The following is a 24585-nucleotide window of genomic DNA, read 5'->3' as shown; positions in this document are numbered from 1 at the left end:
CTTAAGCAAATTCTAAATTCCAAACTGACTTCCCTTATCACTGTAGATGTTTGTCAGATTCTTTTTCTGTAGCCAGGTGGTATTTTCTCGAAGAACAAAAATTGATGATGGTACCATCACTAAAGCATACAACCGGGGAGGTCAACCAGCCAGAGAGGCAACGTGAGCGCCATGTGAAACATTCCAAAGCCCAGTTGGATGTCTTGACTCTTAACTGATTAGATTGTGTAACTGCTCCGTTAGCATGAGACCTGGAGGCCTTTGCGTCTCCTTTCCTGTCTCTGGGCCACTCTGGTTAGGATTCACCGTGGACATCTCCCTGCCCCCCGGGCACGCTCCCTCATGTTAATGAAGGGAAGTCAGGACTCCCTGGGCAGCCTCCTCCCGGCCCCTGCGTGCCAGCCTCTTACCTCATGAAGCCCAGGAACACCAGCAGGACCAGGCTGACGAGCCACCCGGCGGTGGCAAAGGCCTTGGGCATGGTGAGTGCACCAGTGCCCACGATGAGGTTAAACATGTACACCAGTCCTACCTGGAAGCAACAGAAGTGACCTTCAAGCTCTGAAATTAATTAACCTCTCCCGGCAGTGGCTCCCAAAGATGACCCTGGGTGACAGCTAAACTGGAGGCAGGGAGGCCAGAGAAGCAGGTCAGAAGGGAGAATTCGGCCGAGGTTCTAAGAAGGCGTGCTGTGCAACCAAATGCTAGGGAAGGGAACATCAACACTTGGAAGGCTAAAGTCCCGCCTCCTGTCGGACCTTCCAAGAGGTCTCCGGTGTTTGGTTCCTTCTCTGCTTTTGGGCACCGTCCCATCACCTTGCCATTTCCTAGTATTCAAAGCTGCATCTCAGAGGTTAGCTCTCTGCCCAAACAGGCTGCAGGCTTCCTGAGGATACACTGCCACATCTGGGGTACCCGGCGCAAGGATGAACCGCAGCGCTGACCTCAAAAAACCTCCACTCCTCCCAAGACCTCTCAGCACATGACCCAACCCTGCTCTCATCCATTCTTGCCATTGTCCTTTGGGATGTCAACATTCATGCTGCTTCCTTTTCCCTACCGTCCTGCCCACACTGACTTCAGGGATTCTTATGTAAATTGACATAGAATTCACATGTCATGAAATTCACCCTTTTAAGGTATTTGCCAATGACATATCTGATAAAGGATTAGCATCCAAAATATATACAAAAACTTAAACAGTAGCCAAAACCCAAATAATCCAATTAAAAAATGGGCAGAAGGCATGAACAGACATTTCCCCAAAGAAGACATCCAGATGGCCTACGGACACATGCAAAGATGCTCAACATCAGTCATCAGGGAAATGCAAATGCAAATCAAAGCGAGACATCACCTCACACCTGTCAGAATGGCTGAAATCAACAACACAAGAAACAACAAGTGTTGGCAAGGATGTGGAGAGACAGGAACCCTCGTGCACTGCTGGTGGGAATGTAAACTGGTGTAACCACTGTGGAAAACAGTATGGTGGCACCACAAAAAGTTAAAAATAGAACTACCTATGATCCAGCAATTGCATTACTGGGCATTTACCCAAAAAATACCAAAAACACTAATTCAAAGAGATACATGCACCCCTATGTTAACTGCAGCATTATTTATGACAGCCAAATTATGGAAACAGCCCAAGTGTCCATCAACAGATGAATGGATAAAGAAGTGGCATATATACATACACACACACACACACACACACACACAGTGAAATGTTATTCAGCTATAAAAAGAATGAAATCTTGCCATTTGCAACAACATGGGTGGATTTAGAAAGTGTAACGCTAAATAAGTCAATACAGAAAGATAAATACCGTATGATTTCTCTCATATGTAGAATTTAAGAAACAAAATGAAGGAGCAAAGGGAAAAAAAGAGACTAAGAAATAGGGTATTAACTACAGAGAACTAACTGATGGGTACCAGAGGGGAGGTGGTGGGGCGATGGGGGAAATAGGTGACGGGGGTTACGGGGTGCACTTGTTGTGATGAGCACCTGGGGTTGTATGGGACTGAATCACTCTAACACTGTATGTTAACTATACTGGAATTAAAATTTAAAAACTTAATTAAAAAAACCACCCTTTTAAAGGACACAATTTACTGGTTCTTAGCACCATCATCTAATTCTGCTTCATCACTCCAAAAAGAAGGCAGGTACCCATGAGCAGACCCTCTCCCTCGCCCCTGACAACCAGGCTCTGCGTGCAATTCCTGAGTCACTGACTTCGGATTTTAAATTCTCATTCACACTGACTTGACTCTAGCTGCTTTTTTTTTTTTTTAATGTATTTTTGAGAGAGAGAGAGAGCATGCATGCAACAGTGTGTGTGTCAGGGAGGGGGAGAGAGAGAGAGAGGGGGAGAGAGAAGGGAAGAGAGAGGGGGAGAGAGACACACACACACACACACACACACACACACACACACAGAGTCCAAAGCAGGCTCCAGGCTCCGAGCTGTCAGCACAGAGCTCGACGCGGGGCTCGAACTCACGAACCGTGAGATCATGACCTGAGCCAAAGTTGGACGTTCAACCAAATGAGCCACCCAGGCGCTCCTTGACTCTAGTTGTTAATTGTAATGTTCCTGTTTCTAGATCTCGATCAGGAAATTCCTTTCTCTGAGCTGAAGCCTCCTGCAGCCTTGTCCATTCCCACCAACACCTGCAGTCCCCCCACCCTCCCCACGCAAGCCACCCCCTCCACTCTGGCCGCATTTGCATTCTTTGGCCTCATGTACAATGGGCTAGTTCCACAAAGTGCTCTCTACCCTCTACCCATGATTCACACACCCTCCCCTGTTCTGACCCTCCCGACCCCAGCCTTGGACAGACCCAGCGCCTGCTTCCTCTATTTCCTATATGAAGCTGCTAAAAGTTCCTGGAATTTTTTTTTTTTTTTTTTAATTATAATGACTGGTTTTACCACAGATGAATGGTTCCTTCACCTGTGCTCCAACAGCATTGATTTTCTTCATTCCACCATGGACTTCTTGGCATTTCCCACAGGAAACCTCTTCAAGCCCTAGCCCCTGACCTCCACCTCTCTCAGTTGAAGGCTGCTTCCTGTGTCACAGAGGTGACTGAGGCCATCTGATGTGCCCTCCGCCAGCTTCCCTCCCTCTTCATTCAACAATCAGTGTCTGCATCTTTCTCACTCCCTCTCTACCCATGGGGAACATGTGACCTTCCTCCTGCACCCGAATTTCTGGGCTCAGTCCTTCTTTCTGGAATCTTCTTCCTACCAGCTCCTCCCCTCTGCCTACAAATGTCCTTGACACCTTTAAAACACCACCCTCTCGGGGCGCCTGGGTGGCTTAGTCGGTTAAGCGTCAGACTTCAGCTCAGGTCATGATCTCATGGTTTGTAGGTTCGAGCCCTGCATTGGGCTCTGTGCTGACAGCGCATAGAGCCTGCTTGGGATTCTTGGTCTCCCTCTCTCTCTGCCCCTCTCCCACTCACACTCTTTCAAAAATAAACAAACATTAAAAAAAAAAAAACCCACAATCCTCTCACTACCCTTAACCCCACTCACCAAAGAAGCTACCTATTTCCTCTACCTTCATTTCCAAGTTTCTGTACTTTGCATTTCCACCCCCAGAGCTCTTTTGAAACGATGTTCTTCAAAATCACCAATGACCTCCTATTTGCCCAATCCAATGACTTTCTTAGTCTTTACTCCTTCTTACGCTCTGATGTAAACTGTCTCCTTTCCCTCAGCAACTTCACTCAGTCCTGTGGCTTCACCTCCGCATCATTCTACAGACCTCAAATCCACGGTCTCTAGTCACCCCCGCCTCTCCCCTCCCGCGTATCCCAGTCCTAGCGATTCTACTTCTGAAGAGTCTTTTGTTGCTACCTCTGGTCATACTCCCGTTTACAACCTAAATCGCTTCCAGCCTGGGCTGTGACCGCCGCTTCCTAACGGGTCTTCCTGTGTTCTACGACATTGGCTCATTTACAGTTTGCTTTACTGCTTATCCTTGTTTAAAACAGCAACAGAAACACTTAATCTCTGTGAACACCTACCCATCTCTCATTTTTACTTCCTTGTTCTTTGAAATATGTAGTTTTTATATATGTATGTGTGTATATATACACACGTATATGTATAAATTTTTAAGTTTATTTTGAAAGAGACTGCACAAGCAAGAGAGAGGGGCAGGGGGTGGGGAGGGAGGGGGAGAGGGAAAGAGAGGGAGGGGGTGGAGGGAGAGGGAGAGAGAGAATCCCAAGCAGGCTCTATGCTCAGCGCAGAGCCTGATGTGGGGGTTGATCCCATGACCCTGGGATCACAACCTGAGATGAAATCAGGAGTTAGACACTTAACTGACTGAGCCACCCAGGCACCCTGTGCTTCTCTGTATTTGGAAAATTTTTCTAAAACAACCATGTACTGAATTTTTTATCACACAAATTGGGGCCCATTCTCCCAGCGTTGTTGTTGTCGTTGCTGTTTTAATAGAGCTGGGGGATAAGGGGCCGGGCAGTGGTTAGGGAGGGACAGGCTTCTAGGCAGGCGCTAAGTGCACATCTGAGTGCTGGATAGGAAGGCATCCTGCAGACGGGAAAGAGCTCTGCTCACAGTCTGTTTACACTTGGCACAGGCCACCGGCCCCTCAAATCCCACCCAGCACTTGGACACACGCAAATGCTGCTTCCCCCACAAAGCCCTTCCAGTCTCGCCCCCCACTTTTGAGCCCCTAGAGCAAGAATACTTCCTATGTCCTGGTTCTCGACATTGGTGTACTCATCCATTCCCCATTGCTACAACTGAAGTCCCAGTGTCGCTTCTCAGGGTGCCTGGCACACAGCCTCCAGCTAGGAATCCTTGGCTGAGCTGATTGGACCTGGCGAAGTCCTCTCTAACGTAAGCCTCACAGTCTCTGTCCCGTTGTAAACACCATGGTCTCAGTGTGATCACACAGACAGATCCCAGAAGGATTAAACCAAGGTTGAACCGTGTTCCTACATCTCTCCCTGCAGCTTTGTTCTCCGCATGTTGCCCTTCTAAGCAAGAACACATATGAAGGGTAGACCCTTTTTATTTATGGAAAATGGCCTTGGTGAAGGTTCTCGTGAGAGGGAAAGTGACGGTTCTTTGCCAAAAAGTTTTGTAACAGTACAAGAGGCATTTTTGAATTCAGTGATACCTGAAGGTCTTGAGATGAAGGGTCAAGGGTCTATCTCTGGCTGAGCACTGTTGGAATTTGGGGACAGATTCTTCTGTTGTGGGGCTGTCTTGTGGATTGTAGGATGTTCAGTAGCATCCCTGGTCTCTACCCACTAGGTTCTAGTACTCCCCAGCCTCGTGCCTGTGCTGGGATGATCACAAACATCTCCAGACGTTGCCAAATGTCCTGGGATATGGGGGGAGAGGGACAAGACTGCCACCAGCTGAGAACCACTGCTGATAAAGACATAATCCCAACAGAAACTTCAAATAAGTCTCAGCGAAAAAGACCTTTGAAGGGCGCCTGGGTGCAGTCAGTTGAGCGTCTGACTCTTGATTTTGGCTCAGGTCACGACCTCGGTCAGTTAAGCGTCTGACTTGGTTTTGGCTCAGGTCACGATCTCAGGGTTGTGGGACTAAGCCGCCACATCATCAGGCTCCGTGCTGGGCATGGAGCTCTAATAAAAGTTAAAAATTTCTGATTAAAAAAAAAAAAAACACCCTTAAGAACTTTACAAAAGGAGTTAACTGGGATACGCGCTGTTAGCAGTTAGGAGCAGAAATGGGCAGTCACACTTCTCTTGCACTACTGACATTCTTCAGTTTCAAAGGGAGTACTCTGGGCCTAGGGGGGCTCAGGGAGCCCTGTAGGATAACATGAGATGTCTTCACCTTCCTGGCAAGAGTTAAACCCTTCTGACCTTCAGCAAAGGTGTCAGCGAGGACCAACCAGGAGTAGACTTATGGAGCAGGAAGCAGATCTGAGCTAAGCCACAAGCCAGGTCAAAGGTAGTTGTGGGGCAGGAGGAAGAGGAAGGAGACGTTCTCTTCTGCTGGTTACCTGAGGGTTCTGTGGGGACAGCCTCGTGGAAAGTGTGGCCAAAAGCAGAATAAAGCCCCGCTGCAGGCTAAACTGTCTTTTCCCCTTCTCCACTCTTCCTCGGGATGGGGGACCTGCTCCCCTGTGCTCTAGGGACGTCACTGCAGCGTTCCTGCTGCCTTACCTAATGCCCGGCGGCCTCACCCCCAGATGTGCACGAGGCAGGAGTTAACGGTGGTTTCTGCCCGCTTCCCCAATGAAGGGGAATTTGTCAAAGGAACTTGTCAAAGGAAACAGAAGGCCAAAGAGATGCGGAAGCAAGCGGCTTGTCCTTCGAAAGCAACAGCAACGATCTTTGGCAAGACTGGCTGGCAAGGGGGGCCCTTGGCCACTGACCCTTGTGCAGGTGGTGGTCCACTGCATCCTCTATTTGGATCACACAATCCCCGAAGTCCTGAGCCACTCCTGGTCCCCGTAAATAGGGAAACAGACATGCCTGTTCTGAGATCGCTTTGACGAGGTGGGGGTGGCATGTGGGCCTGAACCGTGTTCTGAATCCGGCACTCTCCTTGAGAGGGCCTGACAGGTAAATCCTCTGAGGCCAGTCTGCCAAGTACAGGTATTTTTATGCAGAACAATGCAAGCTAAGGCAACCATCCCTAACACCCGCGAAGCAGAAAAGACCTGACAACAGGGCAACACAGAGGTAGGGAGAGGCTCTGTGTTGCGAATAAACCAAGTTATGGCCTGATGCACCTTCGTGAACCAAGTAAGTGCTCAGTGTCTCGGTTTCCCAAGACCTCGAGAGCGGGTCATGCCTGTCCTGTGCTGAGCAGGGGATTCCAAGCCATGTCCGCAGTGGAGGGAGTTCCACTGCTTTTCTGGGCTCTGCCGATGGAGAACCCTATGCCCTTCTCCTGGTCCCACAAGGGATCAAGAACCTCTCTCCCAGGATGGCAGAGTCAGGGGAAAACTCAGGAAAAAGGCATGATCTCTCCTCAAACCCTGACCGCTAACTCCTGCCTAATACCACCTCACCACCGCCCATCTCTTCCCATCTCTCTCCACCGGTAGGCTAAGAGAATGCAAGCAGTTGTTTATGGCAAATGCCCAGAGTAGGCCCTCAAACAAAACCAGTCACACAGGAAAACCGGGGGTGGGAAGCAGAACCCACTGAGGCCTTCAGGCCTACTGCCCAATTTCCTGTGGGTATACGCCGATGTGTGAAATGATTATGTGAACTGGAGACACACGAGAAAGTGAGCATATCAAAATATATTCCTTTTCAAAATTCAGTGTAACTCGTTTTCTCATCTCTAAGCATACAGATGCTCTGAGAAGCAGCAGGAACTTTTATGGACAATGTAGACACTTCACTGCTGATACCAGGAGGAAGCTGTGAGCTGTTACCCAATTCCTCAGATGAAAGGACCACAATGAGACTCAGTCCAAAGTTCAAGAAAGACTTCCCTCGATAAATTATTGAGGGGAAGGAGGCTCTTTTAGTGCTATACACAAAAGGCACAGATCCAGTAGGAACACTCTGGTGTGAAAATGGCTTTTTGCCAGCTATTTTCAGAGATGCTTATTTATTTATTTACTTATTTGAGAGAGACAGCATGAGTGGTGGAGGGGCAGAGAGAGAGAGGAAGAGAGCATTCCAAGCAGGCTCCACACTGTCAGCACAGAGCCTGATGCGGGACTTGAACTCACAAACTGTGAGATCACCACCTGAGCCGAAATTAAGAGATGCTTAATTGACTGAGCCACCCAGGTGCCCCTCAGAGATGCTTCCTTATCCATCACACCACGGCTCGAGGGTCTGGGAAGCTAGCAGAAACAAAGCAGGGATTCCACAGGTTAGGTCTATCTAGAAAGAGGACTTTTGCTACTTAAGGCAGTGCTGCTTTTCCCTGGGATACTTAGTAGCAACATGAGTCAATCATGTGATTATTCCAATCCTCCAGCTAGGTATCCAGGCAAGAGGACTCTGATGTAACCACGACCAATCTTTTTATTACACAAGGAAGATAAACTGGGTGTACCGGTGGGAGGTGGGGGCCGGGGGTAACGCAGACCCAACACAGTAAGAAATCAGTCCTTCTAATTGTTCTAATTACAGACTCCAGCAAACTGCCCTTGGAAGTCTCTGCTTTCTCTGCCTCTTACGCCATCCGAGACCATAAAAGCTGCACAACTTACAACTCAGCTGGCAACCAAAGTACTTTCAAACTGCTGAGATGAGCAAACCCAGAGGCAGCAGCTGTCAATCACCATCTACCCACAGCAGCACAGCCCGAAAGTGTTAGTGGCCCCGGCATAAATATCGCAAGGCGTGACCAAGTCAGTTTTGTTTCCTTGACCACTCTGACCAGCATCTACCACGTGAGCCAACTCCCATCACATGCTCTGAGCCAGGACAGCCGCAACGTGGCTCCTGCAAGCAGCGGCAATCGCTAGTACAGTCGAGGAAGCACCGTGCTTCTCTAGGAGCCGGTGGCAACCATGTGGGTAAAACTCACGTAGGGAGAATAGAGCTCCCCGGTCTCTGTGATTTCTCCCGCCATTTCCAAAAGTGAGGAAGGGTAGGTGGGCAGCCGAGTTTCTTTAGGTTTCTTCTCTTTCCGCCGGCTCCTGTGGCTCCCTAAGGCAAAAGAGCAGACTTCAACTTTCTGATAGACCTCGATGGGGGTGGGGGCACTTCTGGATGGCGCCCCTCCCCCCTCCCCCCGCACTTTTATTACAGACGTGGCCTCAACATCTGCCATGAGAGACAGCCCTAGATGACTGACACCAGGGTGGTTTCCTCGAACTTTTTCCTTGCTGTGCGGGGCATGAATGCATCCAGGGCCGCTCAGACTCCAAGTGAAACGAGGAGACCCACAAGCCACGAAGTCTCCCCCACCACAAGCGCCCCCTTTGCACACTCTGAGGTGGCTATCCACGTTTGATGTCAGGAACAGCGAGCTCGCTACCACACACGGCAGCCCAAGTAACTGTCACCTCCGCCTAGGGCAACTAACTGGGGGCTTTTCCAGGTCGCCTCCCAACCCAACTCCTGGTCCCCAAACCTCTCCTTTGGAACGAGTCCTCCATTCCCCGCCCCCCCCCCCAGCCACCTGTATTTTGCCCTGCCTCTGGGCTCCCCAGCCTCAAGCCTCCCCCTCTTCTCAAGAGCCCCGCTCCGAGCCTTTCCCCGACTTCTGTCTCCCTCCCGGAGGGGCCCCGAGTCTGGCGCCGACCCAGCCCATCCCACCCTCCCGCCGGACCGGACACCTGCACGGCGGCTGACTCCCGGCCGCCGCCTCCAACCCCTCCGCTGCCGCCGGCGCCAGCTGTCCCGCACCAGCGCGCGCAGCGCGCATGCGCCCGCGTTCGGAGCCCACCTAGCCTGTGCGCGCCCTGGGCGGGGCGCAGCGCGCTGATTGGGCGCCTTGCGGAGGCGGGACCGGGATTGGGCCGGGGCGGCCGCCGTCTGCGTGGCGGAAACCGGGGAGGGGCGCTCCCACGCGCGTGCGGGCTGGGAGGCCGCGGGCCGGTGGGGAAGCTGGGCTTGTCTCAGGAGGCGGATCGCCCCCTCGGGTGGGGACGCTTTCTTCGGCGGGGAGTGGGTGTGTGTTGAGCCGTTCTGGGACCCCGGTGTTGGGGGGTGGGGGTGGGGAAGGAAGGGATCGAGGAGAGTAGCCCACAGGTCCACACTAAGGGGAGAGGAGTGAGAATTTAAGTCTGCCTCACCCTAAAGGAGCCTAATTAGGCTTGGCTTGGTGGGTAGGGAGGAGAGAGGGCCCGAGTCAGGGGGGGGGGGGGGTGGTCGCTGGGAGAAGGGGTTGGAAATAGGCTTAAAGCGGGGCTGAAAGTTGATCGTGGGACCGAGTGTCAGGACTGGGGCGCGTGATGGGAGCTTTGGGGTTAAGTGTCGGTACTTGAGCTCCGGGCTTCCACGTTCGGCGAGGTGGGACACGCAGACACGGCAGCTCAGGCTTAACCCCCTGAGATGCGATTCAAGAATTGTTTAATTATCTTTAACCAGCCCGCTTCCCCTTCTCTCAAAGGGTCTAGAGTCGTGTTCTCTGAAGTGTTTGGAAGGAAAGAAGGACCAAGGTTCTTCTGACAGCTTAGCCCCCGGGAGACATTCAGTGAACTGAAGGCTCAGGGCTCCCACCCTAAGTGGGAGGAAACAAGGTCCTGAAGTGCTTGCCCTCCCCACCTGCAGGCTGCTACCATGAGATTAAATGAGAACACCTTGCTGCTGGGAAAGAAGGTGGTGCTGGTACCCTACACCTCAGAGCACGTGCCTAGGTAAGGGTCCACCTAACATGGGGTGCAAGCCAGTTCTCCAAGGTGCAGCCAGGAGGGCCTCCCTTCCTTAGCCCCAACCTCAGAGGCTATTTCCTCTAAGAAGGAGAAGCATCATCGCTTGGAGCAGTAATGACAGAAAAAAGTGGATGCTGAAGCAGAGGAGGACGACTTCCCTTCAGGTTACTCATCCCCCGCTTTTCCCTTTCATCCTCCCAGCTTCCTTTTTGGACTTTCAGCAAGGAATTATTTAAAGTGAATGTGTGTAAGAAAAGAAGGAACTGCCCAATTGTAAATTAGTGACGTTCTTCTGGCGTCAGTGAATATGCTCCGTTCTTGAAGACTTAATGTCAGCTTGTCATAAAACTGAGCTGATGGGTTGTTCTGATGTCTACTGTTTTTAAGAGGCCAGAACTGAGTCGCAGGGTCAGACTCTTGTGTGTGTGTGTGGGTGGGGTGGAGGGTGGTAATTGGCAATTGACAGATGTCTCGTAGACTGGGATGGTGCGGATGTGGGGGTGTATTCTCTATTTGCAGTTTTTCTTTTGGGGGGTTCCTGTGCTCGGCCTTTGTGGAGATCTTTCCAGCCTTCCTTACTGAGGTCAGCCTGCTATACACTTCCACTCAGGAATTTGAGGAATGTTTGAGTTCAGACTGCTCCCCCGCACTGACCCCTGAGACCGGATGGGAAGCTGGACAGACAGAACTGATCCCTCCTGCTGCTCTCTTGTAGGACCAGCCTGCTTCTGGGTCTTGTGCTGGTGGCTCTCTGTCTTAGGAACTACTGTGACCCTATCCTTGGGTCTTTTATGAGCCCTGTGTTAGCCTTGTGGGCCTCTCTTTTCTACCAATCTCCTCATCTCATAAAATGTCAGGCCCGTGCTTCTGAATCAGTCCTGCATGCCAGAGGTCATCCCCCTGTCCCTACAGGTACCACGAGTGGATGAAATCAGAGGAGCTGCAGCGTTTGACAGCCTCTGAGCCCCTGACCCTGGAGCAAGAGTATTCGATGCAGCAGAGCTGGCGGGAAGATGCAGACAGTGAGAAGCAGAAGCCCTGTGCTGGCTCCAGAGGCAGTCTCCTGGTTCCCTCTCTCCCTTTCTCATTCCCAGCTGTAGCCCTTCCAGGGCCACAGAAACTTTGTGAAAAGCCCTTCATGAAAAATCCGGAAAGTGCCTGAAACCGTCATACTCTTATGCCCACTGAAGCCAGTCCCCCTGGCTGATGCTTCTGTCTTCTTCCCCACTCACTGCATCAGGCCTGGGAGAGAGAGTAAAGCATTTGGGGCTCTGGCTGTAAATTGAGGCCCTGCCCCTCACATCTCTTGCACAAACCCAGTTGTGGTTACTCCTCCCTGAGAATACAGCTGCTGTTCAGGGGAGACTGTCTTTTCCCGAGTGAGGCAAATTTAGGGCTTTGTAATCCGCTAAAGGGAGCTCTGGGCGCCTTTTTCTCCCGGCGGACAGAGGCGATGTTCTGCAGCTCTCTGGTTTGGGTGGGAAGACTGTCGTTACTCCCCTGCTTTGGGGAGTGCAGGCGATAACCCTGTCGCCTCCCTCCTCAGAGTGCACATTCATTGTGCTGGATGCAGAGAAGTGGCAGGCCCAGCCACGCACCACTGAAGAGAGCTGCATGGCGGGAGATGTGAACCTCTTCCTCACAGATCCAGGGGACCCCTCCTTGGGGGAGATTGAGGTCATGATTGCAGGTTTGTTCCACCTGGCCCTGCCTTCCCTCCCTTCTGGCCCTGGATCTGCTGAACCCTAAGCCAGCTGGGGCTGCAGAGGGTCCTCAGCTCAATGGAAGGTTCCACATTAGTAAGGCCAGCACCTAGTGGCTCACCCGTGGAGGTTTCCTTTATTCCCATGTTATGCTTAGATGCGAATTTAACCTTTGGTTTGGGGGTCTTCCAACTTCATCATGCCCCATCCTTGCTGGGGGTGGGGGGACTGGGGACCCTCCCAAAATAAATGAGCATATCTGGAGCATCTTCCCATGCTGTGGGAGGAGCCCCTCTAGTTTGTGTCCTTCTTGGTCCACAGCCTTTCCCCAAAACTGTCCTCCTGAGGCAGCACACTGAGGTTAAAGGGTCAGCTTTGGGGTCAGGTTGCTGGGGGTCTCTAAGCTGTGAGCGCTTGTGCAGGTCATTTTAATTTCTGTGTCTGTATTGTTATCTGCACAATGGTAATAATAGTACTGTGTAGGGCTGCGAAGGATGAGATGAGGTTTTAGCTGTCCAGGACCTGCGGTGGAGCCTGGCACACAGCATCAGTGACTATCATTGTTTTTCTTAGAGCCCAGCTGCAGGGGCAAAGGCTTTGGCACCGAGGCTGTTCTCATGATGATGTCTTATGGTAAGGAAGTCTGAGCAGACAGTGGGAGAAGTGGCCAGGCCCAGGTGAGGGTGAGGGCACATGAGGGCATGTTGGGAGTGGGCCTTCTTCAGGCCTGAGGGGGGGGGGGGCAGGTGACAGGTGCCTCCAAGGCAAAATGGGACAGGAAGGACAGGAGGTGTGTGTGGGAGGGGGGCTTCACCCTGTGGCTTGTCCCTCTCTTTTGATCTTCTCTGGGAGGAGTGTCCAAGCTAGGTCTGACCAAGTTTGAGGCTAAAATTGGGCAAGGAAATGAACCAAGTATCCGGATGTTCCGGAAGCTTCACTTTGAGCAGGTAAGGATGTCACTGGTGGGAGGGTGAGGCCTGGGTGGTGAGCCCCAGTGGTGCTAGAGCTCATAGCTGTAACTTAGCTGGGTCTGCTCTCTCTGGTTCACATAGGTGGCTGTGAGTAGCGTTTTTCAAGAGGTGACGCTCAGACTGACAGTGACTCAACATGAGCGGCAGTGGCTTCTGGAGCAGACCAGCCATGTGCGGGAGAAGTGCTATAGAGATGGGCTGTCAGAGTCCCGTTGACCACTGACCTTGCGGGCAGCCACCCTGTGTGAATGGGGGTGGTGGGACCACGCAGTCCAAAGGAGGTGAACCTTTGAGGCCTTTGGGGCAGAGTGCTTCTACCTCCATCTAGCCTGGGAGCCTCCTTTTGGGGCCCTTCAGATTCTGGGCTGGACTTGCCTTGGCTTCCCTCAGGCTGGCAGTGTGGATGAACTGCGCCAGGGCTGGCCAGGAGAAACCTGGAGTGGACTCTCGGACCTGGAGTGGACAGCACGAATCCACCGGAGGCAGGGTGGAGGTGGGAACAGAGGTGAATGGGGGCCTGGTGCATGGCCAGGACGCCCCCTTTCCCTTGGAAGGGCAGAGGGGGTGCCCTGGAGTGGAGGCCCTGACCTGGAGTAAAGTGTACTGCACAGCACTTTCCCCTGCTTTCTCCTTGGGCCTCAGTGGTGAGCCACCAGAAGGTCCAGCCTGCAGCGTCTAGTCCAGCGTGGTAGGATCAGGGCAGGAGGAGCTCAGTCTGCTTTTGTTCTGCATTAGTAGGCTAAGTGTGACCCCAAGAAGTTTGGAAGTGAACGAGCTAGGCCCTGAAAAACAGGAGGCTTGGAAAGTGAGCATGTGTCCTTTGTCCTTGCTGCTTCTCTTTGGACCCAGGAGTGAGTTTTGGATGCAGCTGCTTGTGGCTGAAGCACCGCTCTGTTGAAGCCTGGAGCCTCTGCTCAGTTGCAAGGGCTGCAGGAGGAAGCAGAAGCCACTCAGCGGTACCTTCCTGAAGGTACCTGTGATCTCTTGCTCTCCACCCCTCACTTCTCTGCCTCCGGGAGCAGCTGCACCTGACAGAGCCACAAGGAGGCGCCAGAGGCACAGGTTCGGGACCGCCAGGCTGCCTGGTGCTTTAACAGGCAGAGAGCTGGGCCAGGTCTCCCAATTCAGAGCGAGGGGGTGGGGGCTGGGGGAACGCCCCTGGATTCCTAACTGTCCAGTCATGATCTGCGGTGGTTATCAAGGCCAGACACGTTTCAAAACAGTCACGGAAGAGACCCTCAAGGGTACCTAGGGTATTTCCAAGGGGAGGAAACCTGCAGGTGAATTGCAGTGATTTGCTCAAGGTGCCGGAGCATTTGATGGCAGAGCCAGAACTACTGCTGAGGGCCTCAGTTCCCAGTCCCCTTGATCCTGGTGAATCCCACTAGAATCTGACTGCATTTGGAAGCCCCCTTTGTACTGTGTCCGGCCCCTCAGTGGTAGGGAAGGGGTAGGAGTTCTGGCCTTCAGCTTAGTCAGAGGCCCCCAGGGCTTCCCTACTCAACAGGTGAGGTGGGGAGGGGTCCCTCCACTGCCCTGTGGGGCAGTCTTCAGGCCTTGCTTACCTGAAGGGACCTCGACATGGGCCAAAGGATAATGGCAAGGTTAGGAGGGGGCGGGCCAGACCCCAGGCCGTTGGTACCGTGAAAAGGTTTGGAATGGTTTCTCTTAACCACTGGTGGGACTCTAAGCCCTAACTAGAGACCAAGATGTCCAGATAGTGACTCATTCTTAACTCCCTTTGATTAGCTGTCTCTTGCAGCATCAACTTCTCTTCCTTCTCTGCAAGCACCAACCCAGGAGCCTCTGGGCCTGGCAGTGTCAGCCCTTGCGGGCCATTTTGGCAGGCTTCTGGGATGTGGCCTCAGGTGCCACGGGTGTAAGAGCCCTGGATCTTTTTGAGGAGGAGCAGGGCATTTTGCCCTTGGAAAGTCCCTTCCACCCCACCTGACACAGAGCATGTCCTGGGACTCAGTGGGCTGGGTTTGTTTTCCCCTAGTCCTGGAGAGCTGCCCTCCAATCCTGTCCACGGCCAGATAAGATAGAAAATCTGGTGCCAGCTCAGCCCACTCCAGGGGATCCTGCACCCCACTGGCTGAGTGGAAAGATCAAAATCTTCGTATTCCAAATGCAGCTCCATTTGGGATTCACAGTTTCAGCGCTCTTGAATTAAAACTGCATAAAGCCTTCTGGCTGTGTGGATCTTACCTCCCACTTCCTACAACTGTTTCTCTGGGGCAGGACTTGTGCAAAGCTCAGGCAGCTGCAGGGCCCAAGGCCCTCTGATTTATAGCTGCCCACATTCTGTTCCCTGGCCTGGAGTCAGAGAGCCCTGGACTGTCTTCCCGTCCAGCTGTACCCTACCCCGTCAGCCAGAGGCTACCCAGGGCTCTAAAGGAAGACACAGAGGCCAAGGCGGTTTGGAAGCCAGTTGAATTTCTGATGGGAGTTTCCTTACAGTGGGGTGGCTGGGCAGGAGGTGGCCAGACCCTCCCCATGTTGCCCGGGGCTCCCGGTGGTGAGGGGGGGGGGGGGGCGTGTAGTAGGAGCAAAAACAAAGTTTAAGGCTAAGGTTGCTGCTATATCCTGGATGCAACAACCTGGAAAATCATGTTAATCAAGGAAACAAAAATCCCTCTAAACTCTGTCTGTGGTACTGCACTCAAAAAAAAAAAAAAAAAAAAAAAAAAATCAAATGAACAAAAGTAAATGCCCCAGCCGCAGCTCTGAGAACGACGGGCCCCTGTCCATTCCACAGCGTTGCTGTAATCAGCAGTCCTTGATTAACCTTTGACTCATCACTTGGGGTCGTGAAAGAACAGGACCTCTTGCCTGTCCCCAGGTCCTTGCTTGGTATGGGTTTCACTGAGGTCCCAGGGGTGTGGTGAGGGCGCCCCTGGTAGGCTGAAGCACGCAGGAGACGCAGGCCAGAGTCTGCTTGCTGACTGGGGCAGGTTGGAAACATTGACCTTCCCCGAGGTAAGGGAAGAGCACGGTTCTCTAGAAAAATCAGATTCACCGATAGAGGAGGGACGCTGGTGCTGATTTGTGTGTAGATTAGGGAGGGGAGTGAGTGGGGAGGAGGGAGAGGGAGCTGGCTCGGGTGGGGCAGGGGGGCTGGCCCAGTCGCACCAGCTTTCCCTGGTGCCCGCAGGAGGACACTCAGAAGTTGCTGAAGAGTTCGTTTTTCTTGCTCCAGTCCATCTGCGGAGCCCGCTTGTTGCTGCGTTTCTGGTGAGCCCTCTCTTTGGCCACGGCCAGGGAGATGTTGAAGTCCAGGATGGGGTCGGAGGAGGAAGAGGTAGACGAGGGTGCTGTGGAGTCCTGTTTCCTGGGGCTGTCTTGGGAATTCAGCTGCAAAGAGGAGGAGGCGGCGGCAGAGGGCCGGGAGTCAGTGCCTGGCGAGGCGTCCCGGTCCTCAGCCTCGGCAAGGTGGCCGGCTCCCTTGGGGCAGTGCCCAGGGAAGCCAGGTCACAAGAACAGAACGTGGCATAGCATGTGACCTCCAAGGCAGGCTGGCGTGCCAGGAACGAGCGTGGCCTGGGAATGGGCTTCCCGTAACTCAGTGCCACCCTCTGCCCGCCCGCCCGGCCAGCCTACCTCCTCACTGGTATCACTGGAGGTGGATCTTGCCAGGGCTGATCTGGGGCTCTCAGATGCTACCTCAGCCAGGACTTCACGGCTGTTCTCCTGAAACAGAGAGGAGGGGTGTGGGTTGGCAAGGGATGGGGTGGGGGAGTCCTGAAGAAGAGAGGAGCCCCCAGGGGAGACCGGTGCCCAGTCAGAGAAGCTCCCCTCAAACCTTTAACACCCACCCCAGAGCCCCACTGCCTGAGCCTGGCGGGGCCCCTCAGGGATTGACAGTTTTACATTCCTCTAAGGATCAGAGGGCAGCCTGGTTCCACCACCCAGGTGGGAGTGACCGTTGTGGGATTAGCGGAACTGCTCACACAGAACCCCCTCCCCAGCCCTCCCAAAGGAGCCTTCAGGGTTGACTAGCCTTTGGGGCCAATGACCATGGAGGGGCTTCATGGAGGGTGAGGCACAGGGAGCCTCCGCTTGGCACCGGGAACATGTGTGATACTCCCTGAATTCCTTCTGGCCTACCTGTTTACTTGGACTTGACCCTAGGAATCTTGAAACCTTTACCCCAAAGTAACCAAGAAGGGCTTTGAAGGAATAAGGCTGATGAGAGTTCTAGGCCCACCGATGGGGTGACACAAAGTTCAGGTGGGCCCTGGGGGGGGAGCCCTTGGGGAGGGGAGACCTTTCAGTAGACCCCGCAGAGAGCTCCAGCTCTGTGGTCCGACTCTGAGTCAGCCTGTCTCGGAGTGAAGGTCTTGGCCAAGGCTCCGACTTGGTGCTCAGCCTCTGCCTGGGTTCCTCTGCAGCCTCAGCTGGCACCAGGCCCCACCATCTCTTCCCCAGCCTCCACTGCCTTCTCTTCCCTTCCGCCCAGGGAGGAGGGGAGGAGGGGCTTTGTTCTTCCAACCCAGACTGGAAGCAGCAGGGCCCAGGCAGCGTGCGTCCAGACACTGAAGCTCTGTTCTTGGGGGGAAGAAAGGCCTCTTCTGTACGGTGGGGAGTTGGAGGCGGGGTTTGTCACCAGGATGGCGGGCTGCAGAGGGGCCCGGCCAGGCCTCTCTCTCTCCTGACTGCCCTGGCGCTAGGCAGGGGTTGAGGGGTGCACCGGCAGTTCTATAGCTTGGAGCTCAGAAGGGAGCAGCTTGGAAACGGGGGTTTCAACCTGAGCCACACAGCTGTCCCTGTCCCAACCATGCCACCTTCCACCCTTCTGCAGCCCCGCATGAGAGCCAGAGAAGTGTTAGAGGGCCTGCCTTTACCTTCCGGATCTCCCCATTGGTAAAGGGCTCGGGCAGGGGACCTACGGGAAGGAAAAAACAGCAGAGGTGAGTCCAGAAGCTCTGGGGAATGCGGACAGAGTGGTGCCTGGAGAGGAGGGAGAGCTTTGGGGTTTAGGCCATAATTAGACCTTGTTCCCTACGTCAGTGTTTAAGTATCTTGACTGCAACCTTCTAGAAGTCTGTCTGACTTTCTGGTGACCCAGCACACACACAGAGACTCCACACGTGTAACAGAAGTTTCACGAAACAACATCTCCCCTGCTGCTTCATCAATGCTCTCCAGTGTTTTTGATTCAGTTTCGTTCAAAGAAGTATGCTGGTCTCTGCTAAGTTGATCTCATGAACCACTGATGGGTAATGAGCTATTTGGAAAACCAATGTTCCAGATGGGGATGAAATGCCAGGCTGGCTGCCTAAGACCTGGGAAGAAGATCCCTGGGCCTTGGCACTAGGGCCTGATTCAGTGGGTCTGGAATGGGCCTAGGAATCGACATTTTTCAAATGGCTCCTAGGTAGTGATGCTGTCACCAGAATTGGAACTACACCCCAGATTATGGTTAGTACCTGCCTTGGCTGAAAGAGAAACTAATCCCACCTCGTGCTTGCCAATGTGAAGGCAAGGGGATGAGGGGGCTCAGGGCAGTGTCCTGAGTGTGCCCTCCCCCTGCCATGGGAAAACTGGTGGTGGCAGGAGGGGTCAGAAGGAGAGACACCAGCCTGGGGTCCCCGTTCCACCTCTGGGGACTGGTCAGCCTGGGTGGATTTCTTCTGAGCTCTTCGTTTAATGTCATCGTGCATCTTTCGTGCTGGCCTGGACGGCAGGCACACCGGATTCTCATCATTTCCTCCTTGTTGCTACCCACGGCCTTCCCGCGATGGCCAAGCAGGGGACTGCTGGGACCCGGAGACACTCACTCTCCCACTCCCCCCATGCTGGCCCCTTCCCCACTAGGGCCAGGCTGTCTCATGTGGTCAGGAGGCAGCTGCTGGGAGGGGGGCATTCTTCTTGCGGACAGTTACACCCAGCTGGGAGGAGGAGGGCGGAAGGAGAGACACCTGGGGAGGAGACCTGCCCCCAGGCCTCTCCCAGTGCAGCTTCTCTGGCTCGAGGCTTCGCTCACAGTAGTTCTCAGGGCCCATCCCACCCAGCCGGAGAGATAAGAAGAAGGAATGTCCGAGGGCTGATTTCTTAGGAGTAGGTGGGGGAAGGATGCCAGAGGCGGCAGGGGAAGGTATTGGAGGAGCCTCGTGGAATCCAGATTCCAGCTGTCTTCCCCAAACCGTGTTGCCAAGAGGAAGGCTGGGGCTTCTTGGGGCCTCAGTTTGCCCTCACCGAAGAAAGGAACTACCTGGGCTATCTGGTTTCTATGAACATGGGAAACAAGGGTGAGGCAGTGCCTGACCGCCCGTGCCTAGAGTCTGCAGGGGACTTCCACCTGACCCATCCCTGCTTCCAGGACCGCCCCCCCACCCCCACCCCAGGACCCACCTGGCCCCTCCACCTAGGGATAGGGGTCTGTGGCAGGACCTCTGAGTAGATCACCCTCCTACAAATAAAATCCTGACACCCTGAGGGAGGCCCCACCCGCTGCAAAGTCCAAAGAGGTCCCACCTACCCTACACCCCCCTCCCCAACTCCCCCAGGAGCCATTTTCCCAGGGAGAAAGTCCAGACCAGGGAGTGAGGGTTGCTTAACTCCTCACTGCCCTCGGGTGGCAGGGTTGCCCGGTTTGGCTTGGACTTGGGCAGGGGGAGGTGCCAGGCTTGGCAGTGTAATATGGGGGATGGGGAGGGCAGGGGCCCAGGGACCAAGGAGGGACCCACTGCTCTCTAGAGCCAGTGAGCCTGGGTTTCCAAGACAACCTGAGAGAAGGGAGGGGAGGCACTGGGCCCCTGTCACTGGACTCTGATCTGACCAAGCGGAGCTGGAGTTAACCCTTCCCTTGCGGCAGCACTGCCTGGAGAACCTGCGAGGGGTGCGGGGATGGGGGGCTGAGGCTTCCCTCTGGTGCTGCTGCTTTGGCCTGGGAATGAGTGCCTCTGTCCCATCTCGCCGTCCCTCATGCCGGCCTCACCCTGTCATATGCCATCCTCAGAAAGCCACTGCCATCCCTGCTTCCTCTCCTGACACCAGGCTCCTTTCCCAATCTCCACCTTTGGCCCCCCCCGAAGGAGAGGGAGGGAGCTGAGGCAGGAAGCTGCCCACCCCTCCCCTGGGACACAGTAAAATCTAGAGCACTGGCCAACATCCTTGATTTGGGGGCCTCCGGCTGCCCCACCCAGCTCACCGTTCAGATGCTCCTGAGACGGGGTCACTTTGCATTTCTTGAAGAACTCATCGGTTTCCTTGTCTACCACCAGCAGCTTGGTCTCGTCCCCACCAGCCTTGATGGCAGATACCACATCTGCGTGCTGCTTGCCCTCCATACAGACCCCGTTCACCTGTGGGTGGGGACAGGGGTTAGCGGCACAGTTTTGGAGGGGTAGGTGGAGGGAGGTACAAATGGTCCTCTTGGTCCTCGGCCAAGTGGCAGTCTGGGGACACTGAGGCCCCCCCCTGCCCAGTTGCCTGTGGAGTCTTAAAGTAAGCCAAGTGGTCCTCCCACCTGACAGTCAAATGAGGAGGCAGGACACATGAGAAAAGCCAAAGAAAATATGGAGAAAAGACTAAACAAACACAGCTGGGACAGGAAAGATAGGGGAGGCCTGGGTTGGGCCCTAGCGTTTCTATGTACTTGTGTCCGACTTCCCTCTCTGGGCCGTGGTTTGCTCACGTGTAAAATGAGAAGTCTTGGGAGAGCTGATCTTCCAGCTCTAAGGTTCTAAGACTGAGATTCTGGGGCCTGCCCGAGGCACAAGGTTCACATTTCCTTTCCTCCTGAGCACTGCACAAGAGTGTTTGACTGCACCTGCTGGCACGGAGGCCTCCAGCAGTGGGAAACTCTGCAGGTGGCCACATACATCCACTGGGATGGATGGGTGGCTGAATCTTGAGCCTGTCTCTTGGTAAAGAGCCCAGAGGAGATGGGGGCAGGAAAGAAGTCCGTCCATCATCCACCACCACCACCCACCCATCCATCCATCCATCCTCCCTCACTCCCTCCCCTCCTGCCTACCCACTTACCACTTTTCTCCTCTCTCTGGCTTCCTCCCTCCTTCCCTCCCTCCCTCCCTCCCTTCCTCCCTCCCTCCATCCATCCCTCCATCTACCTGGCATCTGTGGGCTACCTGGGCCCCATGGACTAACCAAGGAGCAGACAGGGTGATGGCTCCCCCAGGAATTGCTTATCTGTGGGGATGCAGTCAGGAAGGGCCTGGGAAGAGGGTGAGAATCACTACCTCCACGATGCGGTCCTGAGCCCGGAGCCCCGAGGCCTCGGCAGGTGAGTCTGGGTCCACTGCCCGGATGAACTGGCCTGGCTTGGACTTATCGCTGTGCAAGTTGAAGCCGTAGCCATTGGCACCCTTCTTCATGGTGCAGAGCCGAGGCCGAAGCTCACGCTGTGGGGATAAAGGAGGGTCTATGACCATTCTCCATCACTGGAGGTCCCGCTCTCCCTGCCCTGTGCCTGATAGTCACCCCCCCACCCATCAAAGAAACACTGGGGAATAAGCAAGTTTGCTGAGCTCCCACAGAACAATTCGACAATTTGAGAATGCTGGGCTGGGCCCCAGAAGACCTGTGCAGAGATTTGGCATTGTAGCAAACGGCTCAGGTGCCTGTCCAAGCCAGCCGCCTTTTCTGTTAAATGGGAGGCAGGACCACATTAGCTCCAGTCCCTCCCCTTGTGACATTCTAAGGTAAATAGTGTTATTCTGATTGCTACTTTCTCCCTCCCCTCTAAAAGTTCAGCCTGGCTAGGTGACTGGGGATCCCTGGCCCTTTTGTACCCAGATCTCTGCAGCGGGGGAGGCAGGGCAGGTGTTTACTGAAAGCTGGTCAGCATGTTTATAGTAAAGCCTTTCCCCATCAAGCCAAATGGCCCAGCCAAAAGGAAGGAAGCAGGCAGCCAGATGACCACAGACTGGGGAGAAGCACAGCCAGAGGTCCTGGACAGGACAGGGACCCCCCCATCAGCAGAACCAAGGCTGAGGGCAAAGGCAGCCATAGAACCCCAAAGAACCTGTTGGTCCCCAAGGAGCCTGAACGGGGAAGGGGCCATGAAATCAGGGCTGGGCTGAAGGGAGCCCTGTGTGGCTGCAGCCCAGAGTGGGGACCTACTGAAAGGGCTCAGGCAGGTTTCTCTCAAGCACTCACTCTGCTGAAAATGTTTTTCACCATCCTTGGTCCAACTTAAGCAGCTTAGCCCAGAAGCTGCAGGCCTAGGGACACATTTACATGATGGAGGGAATCTGGGTGTGCAAGGCCCAAGCAACTGAAACCTTGACCAGAAGCCTGAGCCTGAGGCCTGGCTTGGGGGACCCTCTCCCCCGCCTCCCAGGCCTGGCTGGGCAGGGCTGCAGCAGCCCGTCTACTAGCTCTTGGTGATCCCCCCCACAGGCCACCAGGCAATGAGCAATGGCGGGAGTCAAGACCCTGGCTGGCCCAGGGGCCAGCTTCCCCACTTAGTAGTTATGTGACCTGGGGCAAGTTATTTCCTTCTTAGCGCCTTAGGTTCCTCATTTGTAGGGCATTCTTCTTGCCACCTGCCTCCCAGGGTCCCAGGGTTGCTCTGAGGCCAAGTGAGATAATTAGCATAGGTAGAAACACTTTACAACTCCCAAATCCCTGTGCACTCGGACTCGGACTCGTAGACTTTCTCAGCGTTGGGGACACTAATGAATAATCCCCTGAAGCAGAGAAGAGAGATTCTGGGGGTGAGGGTGGGGGCCAGTTTGCTCTGAAACGCCAGTCCCAAGCTGGGAGTAGAGCTGGCAAGGGAGGGCAGGGAAGGAGAGGAGGGCTTACAGGCCTCCTGCCTGAACTTGCCAGCCCCAGGAGGCAGCTACCATCTGGGGCTCCCCACCCCTCCACTCTCAGGGGGGTGGCTGAAGGGTGACTTTGCCTTCCTTCAACTGCCCAGGCAGGTCTTTCCCTGTGTTTCAGGATGTTGGTGGGGGCTGTGGAGAGGAAGTTAGGAGGGAGAGGTGATGGTTGGACCCTAATCTGGGCCAGAGGCCCTGGGCCCTTCTCCTCCAGCAGGCTCTGCTCAACCCAGAACAATAGCAAAGACAAAGATGTGAGCGTAAAAAGTGTGTGTGTGTGGCCGGGGGCACGGAGGCACCCTCTCCCCAGGGGCCGTGAAGCATCCCCTTCTCCCAAGCTCTCCAGGTCCCCTGGGCTCCTCACTGCAGGGCACAGTCCCAGGAGGCCCCCTGCCACCACCTGCCTCATTCATCTCTCCCCTCTGCCCAACCCCCACAGCCCTCCCAGTCCCCAGGGGATCTTGTTCCAGAGTTAGTGAGGCTCTTCTCCCCTCCAGCTAATCCCTCCACAAAGCTGACAGCCCAGCCCTCCCCCAGGCCGAGGTGAGCAGGAACAGGTCTGACCAGTGCCACCAGGCAGGCTCGGCTCGGCTTTCCACAGCTAGGCTGAGCTCACGATCACCCTGAGAAAGTGGGGAGGAGAATCAAGACGGGGCGGGGAGGGGGGGGAATGGGACGGGGCAGCTCTGACATCCTTGCTCCTCCCCACCTCACTCCAAAGAGCCTTCCCTAGCAACCTGGCTGGGGCTGGTCACCCCCATTTTTAAGACGGAGAAACCGAGACTCCACATGTTAAGCCCACTGCCTGATGTCATAGGGCTTTACGGTGCAAGAGCCAGAGCTCCAATCAGGTCTCTGACTTGGACCCCGAGTTCCTTACACCATTTGTGGGCTGGTCCTGAAGGACCCAAGTCCAGACTGGGAGGAGGCCCAGTTGGAGCCCGGGCCTCTGCAGGAGTCAGTCGTAAACACGGGTTGCCCTCCCGTGGTGCGCCCTCCCACCGTGGCTGCAGTCTCTGCAGGGAGGCAGCTGGTCGCTGATGAAACCACAGCCTTCCTTCCGGGTGCTCAAGGTCTTAAGGCTTCTTGCGGCCAGAGCTCCAGCCTGAGCTGGGGGAGCCTGGTGGCTCCGGGAGTGCTCCTGGCCAGCAGGGCGATTAATCGGCCTGGGTCTCTGTGCTAGAGGCTTCCCTTCCTGATCCCTCTGCGTATCTCCCTGGACGCCCGTGTCTGGTGATCTGTCATTAAAGCCGGAGGGCCTGCTTTGAACCTCACTCCCCTCTGTCAAGTACCAAGCTATTAGGATTAGAGGAAATGGGGCTCGGTTACCCCATTGCTCCCTTTCCCCTGCACTGGGACCTGCTCCACTGCCCTCTGGGGGTAGCTGAGCAGGGAGAAGCGCCAGGTGGTTTTCTGAAGCGCTCAGACACCTTTAAGGGCCCCAACTAGCTCCCTCCTTCCCAAGTCCCCTTCCCACAGGAGGGGTGGAGGCTTCCAATTCCTCCAGAGAGACCAGCCTGATTCTGTCCACCCCTCCCCCAGCTGTCTCCAGGAGGTGTCACTGCCAGCTGCTGAGTCAGCCCATCAAAGGAGCCCATCCCAACCAGGGTGGAGGCTGGTGCTGGCATGAGGAGTCCCCCGGGGGCAGCCTCCCTGGGAATCTGGCGGGGAGGGCTGGCCCAGCACCCCCAGACCTGAAGTAGGACCTGGGTTCTGCTTCTGGGGAAAAGGGTAGATGGAAAGTCCAGGCCATCCTGGTCCTGGTGCGTGGCGGGCAACTTCCCGTGGGGAACAT

The 24585-nt window shown here is 54.6% G+C and overlaps 3 protein-coding genes across 9 annotated transcripts in view; 1 reads left to right on the top strand and 2 right to left on the bottom strand.

Moving 5' to 3' along the window:
- Positions 1–9421, bottom strand: part of TMEM104 (transmembrane protein 104) — a 59483-nt gene extending 50062 nt beyond the window's left edge. Inside the window, exons 1-3 of one of the 4 annotated variants that reach the window (XM_043585189.1) lie at positions 9288–9421; positions 8534–8655; positions 411–532 (exon numbers count right to left, since the gene is read on the bottom strand). In XM_043585189.1, coding sequence (XP_043441124.1) covers positions 411–532; positions 8534–8578 — 167 coding nt within the window. In that variant the 5' untranslated portion in view covers positions 8579–8655; positions 9288–9421. Of the gene's footprint in view, positions 1–410; positions 533–8533; positions 8656–9267 lie in introns of all 4 variants that reach the window. The other 3 variants (XM_043585190.1, XM_043585187.1, XM_043585186.1) reach the window with 3 other exon arrangements.
- A 45-nt stretch (positions 9422–9466) lies between these two features.
- On the top strand, positions 9467–13612 carry NAT9 (N-acetyltransferase 9 (putative)). 4 transcript variants are annotated; one of them, XM_043585197.1, is made up of 7 exons: positions 9467–9622; positions 10225–10310; positions 11238–11347; positions 11872–12015; positions 12602–12661; positions 12881–12975; positions 13081–13612. In XM_043585197.1, exons 2-7 carry the CDS (start codon positions 10234–10236, stop codon positions 13213–13215), a joined length of 621 nt encoding a protein of 206 aa, XP_043441132.1. In that variant the 5' UTR covers positions 9467–9622; positions 10225–10233; the 3' UTR covers positions 13216–13612. The 4 variants fall into 4 exon arrangements, with proteins under 4 accessions (XP_043441132.1, XP_043441133.1, XP_043441134.1 ...); XM_043585198.1 differs by having other exon boundaries at positions 9500–9593; XM_043585199.1 differs by having other exon boundaries at positions 9522–9622; positions 12884–12975.
- Positions 13613–15414: 1802 nt separating this feature from the next.
- The window catches only part of SLC9A3R1 (SLC9A3 regulator 1), a 17959-nt gene continuing 8788 nt past the window's right edge, over positions 15415–24585 (bottom strand). The window contains exons 2-6 of the mRNA XM_043585193.1: positions 21204–21365; positions 20153–20306; positions 17844–17884; positions 16600–16689; positions 15415–16353 (exon numbers count right to left, since the gene is read on the bottom strand). Coding sequence (XP_043441128.1) covers positions 16162–16353; positions 16600–16689; positions 17844–17884; positions 20153–20306; positions 21204–21365 — 639 coding nt within the window. The 3' untranslated portion in view covers positions 15415–16161. The remainder of the gene's footprint in view (positions 16354–16599; positions 16690–17843; positions 17885–20152; positions 20307–21203; positions 21366–24585) is intronic.

The sequence above is a fragment of the Prionailurus bengalensis genome, chromosome E1 (genome assembly GCF_016509475.1).
Source record: "Prionailurus bengalensis isolate Pbe53 chromosome E1, Fcat_Pben_1.1_paternal_pri, whole genome shotgun sequence".
Lineage (NCBI taxonomy): Eukaryota > Metazoa > Chordata > Mammalia > Carnivora > Felidae > Prionailurus > Prionailurus bengalensis.
The sequence above is the reverse complement of the archived record's forward strand: the minus strand, read 5'-3'. Positions and strand labels throughout refer to the sequence as shown.

Bases quoted from the DNA above. Each gene is read 5' to 3' on its own strand.
- NAT9 (XM_043585197.1), top strand. From the start codon at position 10,234: ATGAGATTAAATGAGAACACCTTGCTGCTGGGAAAGAAGGTGGTGCTG. The intron at 11,348-11,871 runs GTGAGAAGCAGA...CTCCCTCCTCAG, and splicing joins CTGGCGGGAAGATGCAGACA to AGTGCACATTCATTGTGCTG. The intron at 12,016-12,601 runs GTTTGTTCCACC...TGTTTTTCTTAG, and splicing joins GATTGAGGTCATGATTGCAG to AGCCCAGCTGCAGGGGCAAA.